The 14,198-nt window shown below is 36.3% G+C and overlaps 2 protein-coding genes across 3 annotated transcripts; both read right to left on the reverse strand.

Moving 5' to 3' along the window:
• Positions 1-5,622: 5,622 nt before the first annotated feature.
• On the reverse strand, positions 5,623-6,791 carry LOC137003589 (uncharacterized). 2 transcript variants are annotated; one of them, XM_067363801.1, is made up of 3 exons: positions 6,675-6,791; positions 6,332-6,584; positions 5,623-6,227 (listed from the first exon to the last, which is right to left on the reverse strand). In XM_067363801.1, exons 1-3 carry the CDS (start codon positions 6,780-6,782, stop codon positions 5,818-5,820), a joined length of 771 nt encoding a protein of 256 aa, XP_067219902.1. In that variant the 5' UTR covers positions 6,783-6,791; the 3' UTR covers positions 5,623-5,817. The 2 variants fall into 2 exon arrangements, 1 of the variants encoding a protein (XP_067219902.1); XR_010891998.1 differs by having other exon boundaries at positions 5,623-6,256; positions 6,332-6,791.
• A 4,546-nt stretch (positions 6,792-11,337) lies between these two features.
• Positions 11,338-13,782, reverse strand: LOC137003554 (apolipoprotein M-like). The gene is made up of 7 exons (XM_067363755.1): positions 13,619-13,782; positions 12,790-12,929; positions 12,622-12,692; positions 12,073-12,183; positions 11,759-11,857; positions 11,605-11,642; positions 11,338-11,507 (listed from the first exon to the last, which is right to left on the reverse strand). Exons 1-6 carry the CDS (start codon positions 13,742-13,744, stop codon positions 11,614-11,616), a joined length of 576 nt encoding a protein of 191 aa, XP_067219856.1. The 5' UTR covers positions 13,745-13,782; the 3' UTR covers positions 11,338-11,507; positions 11,605-11,613.
• Between the last annotated feature and the right edge of the window lie 416 nt (positions 13,783-14,198).

Here is a 14,198-nt window from a genome sequence, read left to right on the forward strand (position 1 = left end):
ACTCACTCACTCAATAAAAAAGCGAATCGCTGCCGCCTACTGGCGGTTTCAATATTTAACATAATTTCTTTCTTTTTAGAATCACCGTTATGTTAGAATTTGATGAATGATTATACATACATTTCATAAAGTTCTGATAGATAGATAGATAGATAGATAGATAGATAGATAGATAGATAGATAGATAGATAGATAGATAGATTATCCAATAACACTACACATAAAACAGGTTATTATTTTTTAATATAAAAAACAAAACAAAAAAACAAACAGGCAGCATACGTTCAACCCCCCAATGTTGAAACCAAATCTACGCCCTTGCTGCCACCCCAAAATCATCAGAGAATAAAATATAAATGTTAGCAGTGTTTCAAGTACTACTGCTTTTCAGCAGCGGCGCTTCAATGTGATAGGCTAACATAAAAAATACAGCGTATTGCAAAATAATGGCAAGAAAACACATCTTTCAATAAGCTGCATGACGGTTGCACGCGCACGCAGCGCGTTCAGTGTAATCAGCTTCATTAACACAGCGGAGTCAAAAACACAGCGCAGCGCAGCCAAGTTCACTTACGAATTGTTTTCCATTTGTTCGTAAATCGGAAAATTACTGCTTCTCGGCTAACTCAGAAGTCCTCGAATTTTCGTAATTTTTTGCGAGCTGATTCACCGACCGCCCGCTCCACTTTCATCATGGATAAAGGTCTTTTTGCCATCCGACGAAACGGTAACATGAACTTAATAAGAAGATCCCGATCACAGAAACTGTAGGTAAGAATTTAAATGTATTTTAGCTTTTCTGGATTGCTAACACATTATAAGTGATTCAGTTGGCCCAGTTTCCCAAACCATTCGCTCAGTTCTCAAAACAAAGACACATTTCTCAATACGTTTAACAATGACTACATTTAGAGCCCGAAGCCATTTCTTTTGAGAATAATGGCTGGCTGATGAAGTTATTGGCTGGCTAGCCGGCTCAGCCAAAACCTAAATGGCTGCTGCAGCCGCCAAACTTTTCATAGCTGCAAATGGCTGAAGCTGCCACTCCATGTCTACAGATGTCATACTGATTATCTTTCCACTAATGCATGGCTTACACTATATTTCTACAAAATGCAATACAATGTAATAAAGAAAACAATAGATTTTACTTTCACAACGTATGGTTGCTGATAAAAAGGAAACTACCATATTTGGATCCAACAGGATTGTACAGAAGAGAGATTCCTAACGGTGCATGCGATGAGAGGGTGACGGCAGAGATCGCGGAGAAGTATGTTGATTAAGAACGCAAACTTTTGTTGAATTTATGAGAAATATACAGACGCAAACAGACGAAGTGTAGTAAAATAAAGACCTAAATGTGTATTTCGGACTTTTTTTTCACCACAAGTCTGAAAGAAGACATGTTATTGAAGACAAATATCCAAAAATCTAAAACTTGACCAGGAAAAAAAAAACAAAAAACGATGTTTTTGCCTGCCGTGTCTCGCCTTAATATAACACACACCGTTATCAGTATTATTTTGGACAAAGTTTTGCACATTTCACTTCAATGTACAGTGTACAATGACGCATGCGTCGTGAATTAGCAATGTGGAAACGGTGGTTTGTTACTGCAGCAATATCACGTTCAGTGCTATAAATCTCTCCGTTCCAGAATATTTGGTTCATAACATCTTTGATTCAGGTGTTTGTGCAACCGTGCCCTGAAGATTTAACAAAAGTCTGGGTAGGCCTAAGTTTAAAAAAAAAAAAGTAAGTAGGAATTAGGAAAGTATGTGAGAAGATCAAAATAACCTTGCTTGCTTCTTTCCGCTTTTTCACATCAGTGCGAGAAAAAAAAAAATGCATCGCTTCTTCGAGCCATTTTAATCGGTACGAGCACAAGACTGTGCTGTTATGAAACCAGTGGGAAAATAGATCTCGTGTATTGTTTATATATTTTGTGTGTGTGTGTCTCTATGTGATAGAATTATTATTTGATGCAAATAATTCTAGCCGGCTCAGCCAAACTTTATCAGATGGTGGCTCAATTTGGCTTAGGAAATTATTGGCTGGCGGCGGCTGAAATTCTAAATGGCGCAAATGGCGGCGCCTGGCGGCGGCTTCGGGGTCTAACTACATTAGGTAGCAAAACTGATAACACACCAGTCAAAATCTGAGAGAGAGCTGAATTAATAATTTACAGGGCTTTTAAACTTACACAGTAACAGTACTTTAGATGAGGGAAATTACAGTAAACTGTAGCAGCTGTACACCCTCAAACTTGTGATTGTCAACTTTCTCCGTAGCCATTTGTTATACTGTATTTTGCAGAACTGAGAATGACTGTCTTGTGTCAGAAGACCAATACACTGCTATAGTTCCTTATATACTGGTAATAAAATTTGGCCAAATGTGCAGAGGTTGCTGAATTTAGTTTTACTGTAATTGACAGTAGCCTATACTGTATTGTGGTGCATACCAAGTTCATATATATCTACTGCCAGATCAATTTACAATAGTAAAATGGAAAAAAAGAAAGAAAAAATATCATTGCTGTATTTTACTGTATCTGTAAATTTATTTTTGTATAGTGTAGTAGACATTGAGCTGCAAAATAATTCCTGAATCCCAGTAAGCTGTATTTTTGTTACAGTGTTACATGAATTTATCTCACTAGTGTTCACTGGGCAGTGCAGTAGTCTGTGTATTTGTTAAGTTTTGTGTGTCATCTGAGGCCAAAGTTTGATTTTGTCAGACAAGAATAAGTTATTGACTAAAACATTTTTTTTGACTTGCAAGTTTGAGGTTTGTACAAGTTGGTACATAGTTTTGAGATTGTGTTTATAGTTGTGAAAATGTTGAATTGTTTCATTTCAACTAGATTAAAAAGTTTGAAAGACAAATTTATGCCAGCTTCATAAAGCCAACTTAAAGTCTTGTTTAAAAAAACATAAATAGTTTGGTCAGTTAGCCCATAATATAGATGTTCTGGGTGATTGCTAAAGTTTTGCTAGGTGGATGCTAGGAGATTCTGGGTGGTTGCTAGGCTCTTGCTATGCAGTTTCTGGGGTGTTGCTAGAGTATGTGGTTGATATGGTGATCTGGGTGAACACACACAGACATTCCCACCTCTGTTAATACCAGAAACTCAAATATTGTTTGCAAAAAACAAGTTTTTGTTGTTCTTTAACTTGCACTAAAACATGTGATTTATGCCATCGAAGTAACCTGTGTAATATTAATAAAACTGCTCATCTCCTTTAGTGATACAAGGTCAGACTCATTTTAAATCTGTTGATGTTTTTCATATAGTGCCTTAACTTGGTGCCATGATGGATATTGAAATCTTATTTATTTTGGTAATGCAATGTTTGTGAACACAATTGTTTGTCAGGCCCTAAATCTCCAAAAACTATGCATGGGCGCTTGCTTTGGTGTTGTCACCCCTCATAGACCTCATGCCACCCCTTTGCCACCCTATAAATAATTTTCTAGATCTGCCCCTGCTTATTAGCAAAAAGACTATAGAATAACACAAGACGTGTCACTCATATTGTTTTGAATGGGAGAAAGTGTAACGCGCAATATGGCGGAATAAGTCCCGCCTTCTAAAGCCAAGAGCCAATCGCTGACTGGTAAAGTCATCGCGTCACTTCAGCGGCCGTTAGAATCACCGGTTTCTAAACAGTCAGACGCACGCCTCCAAAGAGACGCGCATTTAGGTCTGCGCATGCGCATTAGCTTGATCCAGTCTGAAAAAAAAATAGTTTTTTTGTCATGATTCGAGCGTTTAGAAACTAAATTTATGAGTCGGTTGTTGTTAGATTTCATTGGTGATGTCAAATATCAAATTTAATCGTAAGGTTGACGAACAGTTTTGGAGAATCTGATGTTTCCCCATTCAAAGAGATAGGAGCTGCATGATGCCCAGGATGCCCGAGAGGCGTTTCAAAGATGGCCGCCGAGTGAAATGACTTGTCTTAAAGGGACTTTGTTATTAGTAGTGAAAATGCACAGAGTGTTTGTTCTTACAGATTAATGATGCCATAATCCTCACAGGTGGCTGCTGGGAGGTGTTTCTGCAGCAGTGGCATTCGTGGTTCTGCTTTCATCTATATGTAAGTAACCAAATCAAGTAAAACAGCAAGCTTAGTCACTATTATACTTCTGTAATTCTGACATGTTCTTAAATGGAAAATACACATCAATTAAATCAGAATAAATCAGGTTATTTTATTTTTTAAATGACAAAGACAGACATTCCTTTTAAAGCTGCAGTCTGTAACGTTTTTTTGGTTAAAAATTATCCAAAATCAATTTTTGAGCAAGTAAATAACCAGCCAGTGTTCAAAGCTCTCTCCTTACCTTTAGCCTGATTCACAACGGTAGCTTGTAATAATGTTTTCAAATCCAAGCGGTACTGGTTCGAGCATGCCGTCGTTCATCTTTGCGTCATTACGTCACGTTTGTTTACATAAAGAAGGAATTAGCTAGTAGGCTATATCACATGTGAGGATGCTGCAGGTGACAGATCATTTATTTATATGTGGGCAATTCCAGCGTTATGGATGTGACATTTGAACTCATAATGACAGATAAAATGTCTCTGTAAAAATAAATTTCTTACAATATATAAATTGTCAATGCATATTCTCAGAGCACCCAATCTGGGAAATTTGTAGACAAAATATGTTTTTCTAAAATAATTTTAAACACCCCCAAAAAAGGCAAATAGGCACATGTTATGGATGTGACAGAAAATGACAGAATTTGCAGTATACTGTGCAACTTTCTTAAAAGTCTGTGAACTTTTAAGTTGAATGTATAAATATTGATATTCACATGATAAAGGGGTCTTAGCTGAGCACAAAAATATCAATGTTTAAAATATAACATTTTTTATGAAGTGTATAATGAGGAAAAACCAACGTTATGGATGTGACAAAATTCTGTTATGGATGTGACACATCTGAAATACACATAAAAACATGTTTGAGAAATCAACAATCAAACCATCATGGCTCTTTTGTTGACCCATAAAATGTCTCTGAATGGCAGTTTTAACATTAAGAAAACAGTCTGAAATTATTCTGAAGATTTTTAAAATGGCATTACAAGTTTATTTTTTTTAGATTGGATCCTATATCATAATAGCCTGACTACGTCAGACTTCCTACTTCCGCTCAATTTCATTTCACTTCTGTACTCAGTCTGATACAGTGTCAGAGCTTTCTGTTTGCCACCGGTCTGGAAACAACCCGGGCCAATCAACGAACAGAGGGCGGGCTGAGAGCCGTGACGTAGATGCTAAGCGCCGAGTTTTACATTGTAGGTTAGAGAAATCGAAAACCGAAACGACCGCGGAAATGGGAAACGAGACACGGGATGCAAACTTCGGGATGCATTAACTTCGCATAATCTGCAAAAGTCGTTTACAGCCATGTTCACTCCGGTATTTCGCTCGCATCATCATGTGTTTACAACAGGTTTACAGTGGAAGTTCAATCATAGATTTGAGTTCGATGCATGATGTCTGTGCTTCGATGCGGCTGTACAGGCGTCATAACTAAACGTATCTGATTGGCTTACGGGTAACCAATGATTTTAAACTTCAGACAAGCGCCCCTAGCCAGAGAGAAAACACTTCTCTATTATGCCATTCCAGACATTACCAGGCTAATATCATAATACGATATGTAAAATAATTGATAATGAGAGAAAAGAGGAAAGAGGAAAGGTGAAGGAACTTATTTATTTCATTCATTCATGCTTAACACTTTCATCTTTCATATAATTCATGAATTTTCTTCTTAATTATTTTTTTTTCTTTCACTCTGCCAGTACTGCCTCTTTGAAATGATAACGGCCTCTGTTGTCAAGGAAAGGACTGAGGCGCTGGATTATTTGTCCTTTTTCCACCCATGACTTGTCTTCCTTTGTAGGGAGGATGTAAACGAATCCCATTTCATCATTTCTCCTGAGAAACTGAATTTCTAACCCATCAGAATCCAAATCGGTAACAAGGCCGACAAATTCCCTGCTAGACTTTTTGCCTTTGTAGCAGATCTGCAGACAATCGCCTGTTTTTATATTGACCAGTGGCTCAGTTGGATGGGCTTGGGGCTCATCCTCATTTGAATGATGAAATTTGTGTGTTGCTGCCTCTAATGAGGACGAATACTGACTATGTTTGATGAGGCCCCAAGAGATGGGCTCGATGTGGTGCACACTCTGGGTTCCTAAGAAAGAGTGTGAATAGGTCATAATACTACAGATATCACTTTAATAACTTTATCATTTACACGCATTCATTAGTGAGCACAAATTGCTATCCAATAGTTACCTATGAGAGGTTTTACATCCGTCCACAGACGCTCTAGCTGGTGTTCATGTGTGAACGTCTGTATGTCCCTTTCCATAACAAGTTTAATATTAATGTTCGGGCAGTAATGCGCAGCTGTTTTTGCGAAGGACTGTGCATTGTTCACAATAACCTTGCGGCTTAGCACAGCTGAACTAACGGACCTTTTCACTGTCCCACCTACTCCATCAACAGCTCCCTTTCCATGACTTGTGGCGAAGAAGTGCCATTCCACCTAAACAGTCAAATGATTGTCATTGAAGAACACCATATGTAAGCTTGTAACACATATGTCCATTATGATACAAAACATTTGAATAAATACCTTAAGGCTTGGAAAGATCTCCCCAAAGATTGTGGACATGAATGACCAAATAAATTTGTTTTTAAAGTGAGATGCTGCTCCATCACTGAAGATGTGCAATTTTTCCATTCTTGGATTTTTTTTTCTTCAGGTCTTCCACCACCTTGGACAGAAATGTTACAGCTGCCTTCTTTTCATGCTCCAGTGAATCACTGACAATTGCATAGGATTGCACATCTGCTTTGCCCCATGCAACAGCAGTGAAAAGTGTGACTTGTCTGCTGGTCCAGTGGGCTGCCTGGATTTCATCTTGATATGCAGTAGTGTAATTTTCTGCAAAATCAATCTGTAACACCGCTGAAGTCTCACTTGTGTCTTTCATCTTCTGTTGGAAAACTGCACTTTGATTTCTTTTTATGAAGCAGTGTTTAAGAAATTTTGTGGCTGATGCCAACAGCAATGCAAATACATCCCTCAATTCTCCTCTCTTCATTATCTTTACCTGAAACCCTCCTTCAGATTCCCATGAATGCCACATTGTTTGGATGTTCTTATCTTCATCTGGGATGTTGCTAATGATGTTCTGAAGGAGAATTGCATTACAGCAAGTTTTACATCCATTCAACATACACTCCGGAGAGTCAGGACTGCAGACCAGAGCTCTGATAAATGCTGATACGCTTTGGAAGGCATGTCGTGGTATGTGTTTATGAACACTCTCAAGCAGCATTTGTGTGTTCTCATGGTATTTACAAAGGCAAACATTATGAGGTGTTTCTGCTTTTGTGAAGACCTCTCTTAACCGCAGTGCTGCAAATTTTGATTTTCCTATTTTAATCTCTGGGTACTCATCCTGAAAGACTCTATATGCCTCTAAAACAGACATAGATAAGTGCCTCTTTTGACATGTCTTCTTAACTCCATCTTCTCTTATGGTGACAGAATCTTTTCTGCCAGGTGCCTGTCGTGAGATGTCATCCCGCACATAAAACTGCTTGACCTTTTCTTCAGTGTGGTCTGTTGTACCTGATAGGTCTACTTGTTTAATTTCACTGTGCTCAATGAATCCAACTGCGTCAACAATCTTTTTAATCACTGCTTTTTTTTTGTTTGGACTTTGAGGAAGAGCAGTAAGAACTCGTTTGACCGCCCTTCCAAGAGACTGCTTACACTTGTATGCTGGGACAGGAGCCAGTTGAACATCTAAACTTTGATGTTTAAGACGGAGTCTCCTTTTCCTCTGTCTCTCTTTTGCAAGAGTGCGGACTCTTTCTTTCTCCTCATTAGTTTGCTGTATTTTTTTTCTGGCTCTTTCCTCTCTCTTTCTTTTCCTCTCCTTTTCTTTGTAGTTTTCATCATTTTTGTGCCTTTCCCTGAAAGCTTTCTGACGTTCAGCATTGGACATACCTTTTACCTAAATTCAAACATGTAGCAGCCTATAGTATTACTAGTATTAGGTTAATTGAATAGGCATTTATAAATTTTGTCATATATAGAGGTCGTTATTGTCATATGTTGATAGAGATGCACCAATTGCAATTTTCTTGTCCAATTCCGACTTCCGATTTTTTTGCCAATTCCGATTTTCAAAAGTTTTCAGGTTAACTGGGTTTTTATTCAGGTAAGAAATAGAAATTAAAGTTCAGTGTTATTGTACATGGGTTACCTTAATTTCTGTAGTCTTTATTGTAAATATTAATACAGATAAATTCTTACCATTAAAGTTATAAAACGTATTCAGTCAAGAGCAGAAAGTGATTTTCTTTGTCTTTTTTTTTTTTTTTTGATTAACTTAGACAGCAGCAGGGATATTGGACTGCTGTCCCTTTAAGAAGTTTATGAACGGTGTTCAACGGACTCAATACTGTTAAATACAACATGGGTTCACTTTCTTAGTTATTTAACGATTCAAAACTGTGTTTATACCAAGATTGCCTGTGCTGCTGGTAACAAAACGGATCGGCTCAGAATCCCTGGCCGATCGATCGGTGCATCTCTAAAACCCATCCTATCTGAGGTGATGAAAGAGCTGGGGTATCAGGTCAGGTTACTTGATATGATACATTATAATAACTAGATATCTATTTAACTTAATTGTGTGCTGTTTTAGTGACATCTTACCATTTTTATCTGTCTGTCGATAACGCTATCTTCGAGCTGTCAAAACCTGAGATTGAATGACAGGCAGCGCGAGCGAATTAGAGGGCGCCTGTTTCGCGCCTAAACCAATCAGGTTCCTCGTGCACTTTCAGGACGCCTCTCTACAGTGAAGTGAATAGGCTACTATAAACACAGACGTAACATTACAGCAAGGACGATAACAGAATACAGATTTTCTTTCTTACAGCATTGCTTGCTAAAATACATTAACAAATATTAAAGTTTATCAAATAGCAGTTTAAAATCACAGATTTCTCCCACAGTCAGGTGAACCGATTGACACTATTGTCACTTTCAATCATGTCTAAATGATCGCACGATTTTCGGCTAGTTTATGCAGTTTAAAGCAAAGCCTTGAGTAAAAATGATCACATTTTATTTCAAGTCAAAATTATTGCAATATTATTATATTTTGTCAGTTTGACCGCGAGATTATCATCAGTTGCCTGTTCAATTAACCAATAGGTAAAAACGTAACATCCCGAGGGAAGTGTCCTATGAGACACAATGCTCTTCTGTACTTTTTACTTTATCATATAGGCCGACGTTCTGATGTTGATATTTCGTTCTGTAACTGGAAAAGAGCAAAGATTATTTCATGTGCGCCTGATCCGCTTGATCTGCCGCTTATTCACGAGTGATATCTATAGGTATTGTTTGAATTTTGTTATAAAATCGAATGAACTAAAAAGTTGAGACATTTTTTCATATTAAAACTAATGAAGCACAAAGATGATTGCTATTATTGGATATGTTCTGATACGGTAAGCCTGAAACAGATCACAGCAATATAAAGAAGAAAACTCATAGGATTTAATATGAAGCGTCCGTAACGGTCACGTCCGTAACGCTTATTATGGTTGTTCAAAACAACGTAGTAAAATGAATTGTTGATCCTAATAAGCATAAACATAATTTAGCTTTGCATATGAAGTTTCAAGTTATTTGCATTTATAATTGTTATATGACACAAACTTAATCTTTAAAACGTTATGGACGTGACAGAGCACTGAAGCGTCATGACCTCTTTATTCCAGCCCTTATAAATTACACAGGCAGTGCTGTTATGACGAAATGAGTGTATTTATATCTCAGGCATGCCTCCATCTTTCTACACAATGCTTACTGTTAAAATAAAGTTTAAAAAAAGGGGGGTCTTTGATCCATTTTTTGAGAGCATGAAATATGGTTGGTTGAAAATGTTATCTAAGCATTGTTGCTTACCTCATATATTGTGGATAAACAAGGCAATTTTCTTAAAATGTCCAATAGAGCACATTAATACAGTATATTACAGACCTAAATTAACAACTTACATAGGGTTTTGTTCTTTTATTTTAAACTTTTTTTTTTCATGGCAAGGATGACCTTTGCGTGGAATTGCCCATATTTCTTTTACTTTATTTATTATTGCCTTTTTTATCTAATTAATAAGTCACTGGGTACAGAGTTAAAAGGCAAGTGATTCCAATATGACGGCTTTAAACCATTGAAAAATTATGTTTGGATGTAATTTCATGCCAAAGCATACTGTAAAATTAGGCTGGAAGTGCAATAAATGCATCTCCTGATTTGTCCAGCTCTTTATAATGTATTCACTGTTTAGTAAACTGTTACAGTATTCAGTGAGGCAAATTATTATATTAAATATTAAATTATTATTTCCCTGCCTTTGAGCTTTGATGACTGAAGTGAACCTGTAACTGCATTTAACAATCTGTGTCACAAGAAAACTAAAGATTATTGTAAATAGTAAAAACTTTAGTTACTATTATTCCACTGCATGTGAAAGTAAAATATGAATTGTATGTGTTTCGTATACACTGTAAAATATAATGTTAAAAGGAAATGCATTTATAGAATTTGCTATGTTGGAAAGTATTAGAGGAATAATAGGCCTTAAAACAGAAATGTTTGTTAAGGTTAGCAGTTTTACAGTGTATTTTGAAAAAAACAAAATTTCATCAATAAAGTTTTATATACACAATAATAGTTTTTGTTTATTTCTTTAATCAAGTTACATGACTATTGTTTTAACTTATGCAAATGCATACTCTATTATCCAGATATTGTTCTGTTCTGTCTCACTGTTGATTGTTTTTGCTCTTGCATGCAGTTATATCAACAAGTAATGTAATGGCCCTACATTTACTGATGGACTGAAATTTACACTGTAGCCTTCATTTTTGACAAATTTGCTCCAGACATTATTCAGTCTGTTTTATTTGTTAAAAGATTGGGTTCCATAACAATAATCTTATTTAATGGTTGCAGGATGAGAAATTACCCAGAGCTTAGGAAAAATGACTCCGATGTGAGGGGGAAACAAGTCCCTGTAGTTAATTCTAATGGGTTTTTCTGATCTGTTAACTAACATTTGATATATTTCATTATATTCTCTTGTGGTGTTTAGTGAGTTTAATATGGATTTAGTGCCTCTGGAGACACTTTAGTGACCTGTAGCTGCATTCACCATCTCAGAAGTGTTGTCGAGTGTGTAGCCAAACTCACAAAACACAAACTGTTTCATTCAAAATATTGATTTTATATATTATGAAGAAATCTCATTCACAAAAATATATCAAATCAGAAAATGCAATTAATAGATCACCAGTAACAGTGAATCCTAATTTCCATCATGGCAGTAATTTATTGTAGACCTGGACAATGAAGATCTCTGCATCTGTTCGTGACCTTTAAAAGTGAAAAATTGCAGGAAGTGGAAAAAAAAGTGTAGTTTTTAATGAAAATAAAACAGAAGTCAGTTTAGAAACACAATGTTTGCACTTACCCCTGTGTTTTAAGCTGCTGCCTCAATTTGACATTGAGCTGAAATACATGATAAATACATGATAAATAGTTTTACATAAACAATGGAACTACAGACTCATAATTTCATCATCATGGTGAAGAATGAAATGCATCAGAGACAAACTTTGGCCAACCTTTTTCCCGAGGTAACTTGAGGAAATCTTTCATATATAGACACTCCATTTTTGACTTAAATTTCTGTATCACTTCATCTGGTGTTTTTTCACCCCGATCTTCAGTGGAAGACAGACAGACAGACTTTTATTATGAATAAAAAACTGTTGTGTAAGTGAATTACTTAGCATTGCAATTTCACATGCAGCACATAATATACAGTATTAGAGATTAATTAAAGGTTTCAGGGTGCATGTTGTTTTCAATGCTGTCCAGTTTAACATGTTGCTCTGATCACAGGTGTTGGGAAACAATGATCAAAAATGATACTGACCGAATAACATAGTACTTCTTATTTTATTCTTCCTGTCCACATGTAGCATTATAATGCATGAAGGGCAATTTACGAACTTGCCATCCCAGACCAGTGCAAAGGCATCCATATCTGCTCATACATACATCGAAATAATATCATGAGAAATTATTCATCTTTAGGAAAAAAGAGAGAAAACACTAGGCCTAAATAATGATTAACATTATAAAGGTTCTCTGGGAGGAAAATAGCTTGATTTGAACCAACCCAATCTCACTGTAAAATGTAACTGTTTCATGAGGTGGCGATTTTGAATGAATTCGAACGATGTGAATTGTAGGAAAATGTACAATTTCTAGAAAAAAGTAAGCATGAACACAGTTCGACTCCTCCCCTATCCTCATTAGGTGAGTCACTGGGGCGTAAGCAGATCGTACGAATTCATAAACTAATTCGCCAAGACTCAAATAGTTACAAAGTGCCATGAGATGGTGTTGCATGAACCCTTTATGTTAAACATAATAGATGCTGAATTATTGTTTCAGTCTGATGAGATACATTCATTCCTACCACTTCTTAACATGAAAGGTTCCAGAATAGACGTATCGTAGGTCCAAGCATTTTTCTGACACCAGCCTAAACTGTGGAGATATGAACAAAATGATTTTACTTGAAAAGTAATATGTCTGTGTGTTTGTGTGTCTGTTTGTTTGTGTGTGTGTGTGGTTTTCCACGCACATGCTGTAGAACTCAGTCACATTCAGGGTGTCGTTATCGCCTTTCTCGATGTGAAGAATAGAGTTGTCGACATACTTGTAGTTCCTAAGATCGTGTTCATCCCATACAGATACTGCCACAAGATGCCAAGAGCCCATATACTGCACAGGATTTTTAAAATAAATATTTTTATAAATATTGTAACAGGAAGTAGGCCTATATGTAAAATATACAATAAATAGGCAACAACAGACCTAGCCTATAATATGAATAAATTCAGTCCATTTCAAATTCCTAAATCAGTATGAAAATCTATATATTACAAGCAACTCTATATTCTTCAAAGAAGCAGTGTTATTTTAGATTTTATTTTGGTTTTGTTACAGTTTTATTAATTTTTGAATTAGCTTTTATTTTTATGTTTTTTATGTTAATTTTAGTTGAATTTTTAGTAATTTCATGATGTGGTTTTGTCATTTTGTTTTTTTTCTAAATATTGATATTAAGGTTTCATTTCAGCTTCAAGCTTTCAATTAACAGAAATGTTTTTAGTAGTTTTAGTTTTAGTTAATGATAAGGTCAAGACTGACTTTGGTGACATTACTTTTCTGCAACAGGCTACTTTGCTATACATTTTAGCAGTCACTAAACTATTTTCCCTCATGAATAAATATACAGAGGATCTGGAAAGCAGGCATTAAGTCAAAGGTGAGGCCTGTGAGATAAACAGCACAATATTTATCAAATTTTCTTCAGCTTATAAAAGAATCTTTGAGGTAAATGAATTCACTATACAGTAATAGAAGCATGAAGTGTATGTATAAAAGACAATGACTTTAAATCCCCTTACCTCATCAGTATTCAAATGAGAAATGGAGAGAGGGGCTGGAGGAAGACATGGCACCATGACCTGCATCCAAAAATAAAACAGACCCATTAGTGAGCCAACGGCACTCCATGATGTGTTCATAAGCATGGCTGCATCAATGAATGTGATACACGATACATAACAAATGCTGATTTCTTCTAACTGGCAGATGCTTTGAAGGAGATGTTTTAATACAGTGCTCGAGGGGACTTTCACCCCGATTTGTTAGCTTTTTCTGTTTGTTATATATTCCAGTAATGGGTAATGCATGTTTGTCAGGGCAATGTGCAAATACACCCCAATACGCCTGACCTTGTCATAGACCACTACCCACGCACCCTGCAGAAAAATATGTTCCAAAATGGAGGACAATGTGACAATGTGGTTTATTTTTCTTAAAGGATTAGTCCACTTTTAATTAAACTTTTCCTGGTAATTTACTCACCCCATGTCATCCAAGATGTTCATGACATTCTTTCATCAGTCGAAAAGAAATTAAGGTTTTTGCTGAAAACATTTCAGGGTTATTCTCCTTAAAGTGGACTTCTAATTGGTTCATTGT

This window comes from Chanodichthys erythropterus, chromosome 16, assembly GCF_024489055.1.
Source record: "Chanodichthys erythropterus isolate Z2021 chromosome 16, ASM2448905v1, whole genome shotgun sequence".
In the NCBI taxonomy this organism is placed as follows: Eukaryota; Metazoa; Chordata; class Actinopteri; order Cypriniformes; family Xenocyprididae; genus Chanodichthys; species Chanodichthys erythropterus.

Coding starts and splice junctions, on each gene's coding strand:
- LOC137003589 (XM_067363801.1), bottom strand. CDS start 6,782: ATGGAAAAATTGCACATCTTCAGTGATGGAGCAGCATCTCACTTTAAA. Junction 6,585..6,674: donor AGATCTTTCCAAGCCTTAAG/GTATTTATTCAA, acceptor TTGACTGTTTAG/GTGGAATGGCACTTCTTCGC. Junction 6,228..6,331: donor GGATGTAAAACCTCTCATAG/GTAACTATTGGA, acceptor ACTCTTTCTTAG/GAACCCAGAGTGTGCACCAC.
- LOC137003554 (XM_067363755.1), bottom strand. CDS start 13,744: ATGCTTATGAACACATCATGGAGTGCCGTTGGCTCACTAATGGGTCTG. Junction 11,858..12,072: donor AAGAAGTACTATGTTATTCG/GTCAGTATCATT, acceptor CTTCCACTGAAG/ATCGGGGTGAAAAAACACCA. Junction 11,643..11,758: donor CAAGTTACCTCGGGAAAAAG/GTTGGCCAAAGT, acceptor CATGTATTTCAG/CTCAATGTCAAATTGAGGCA.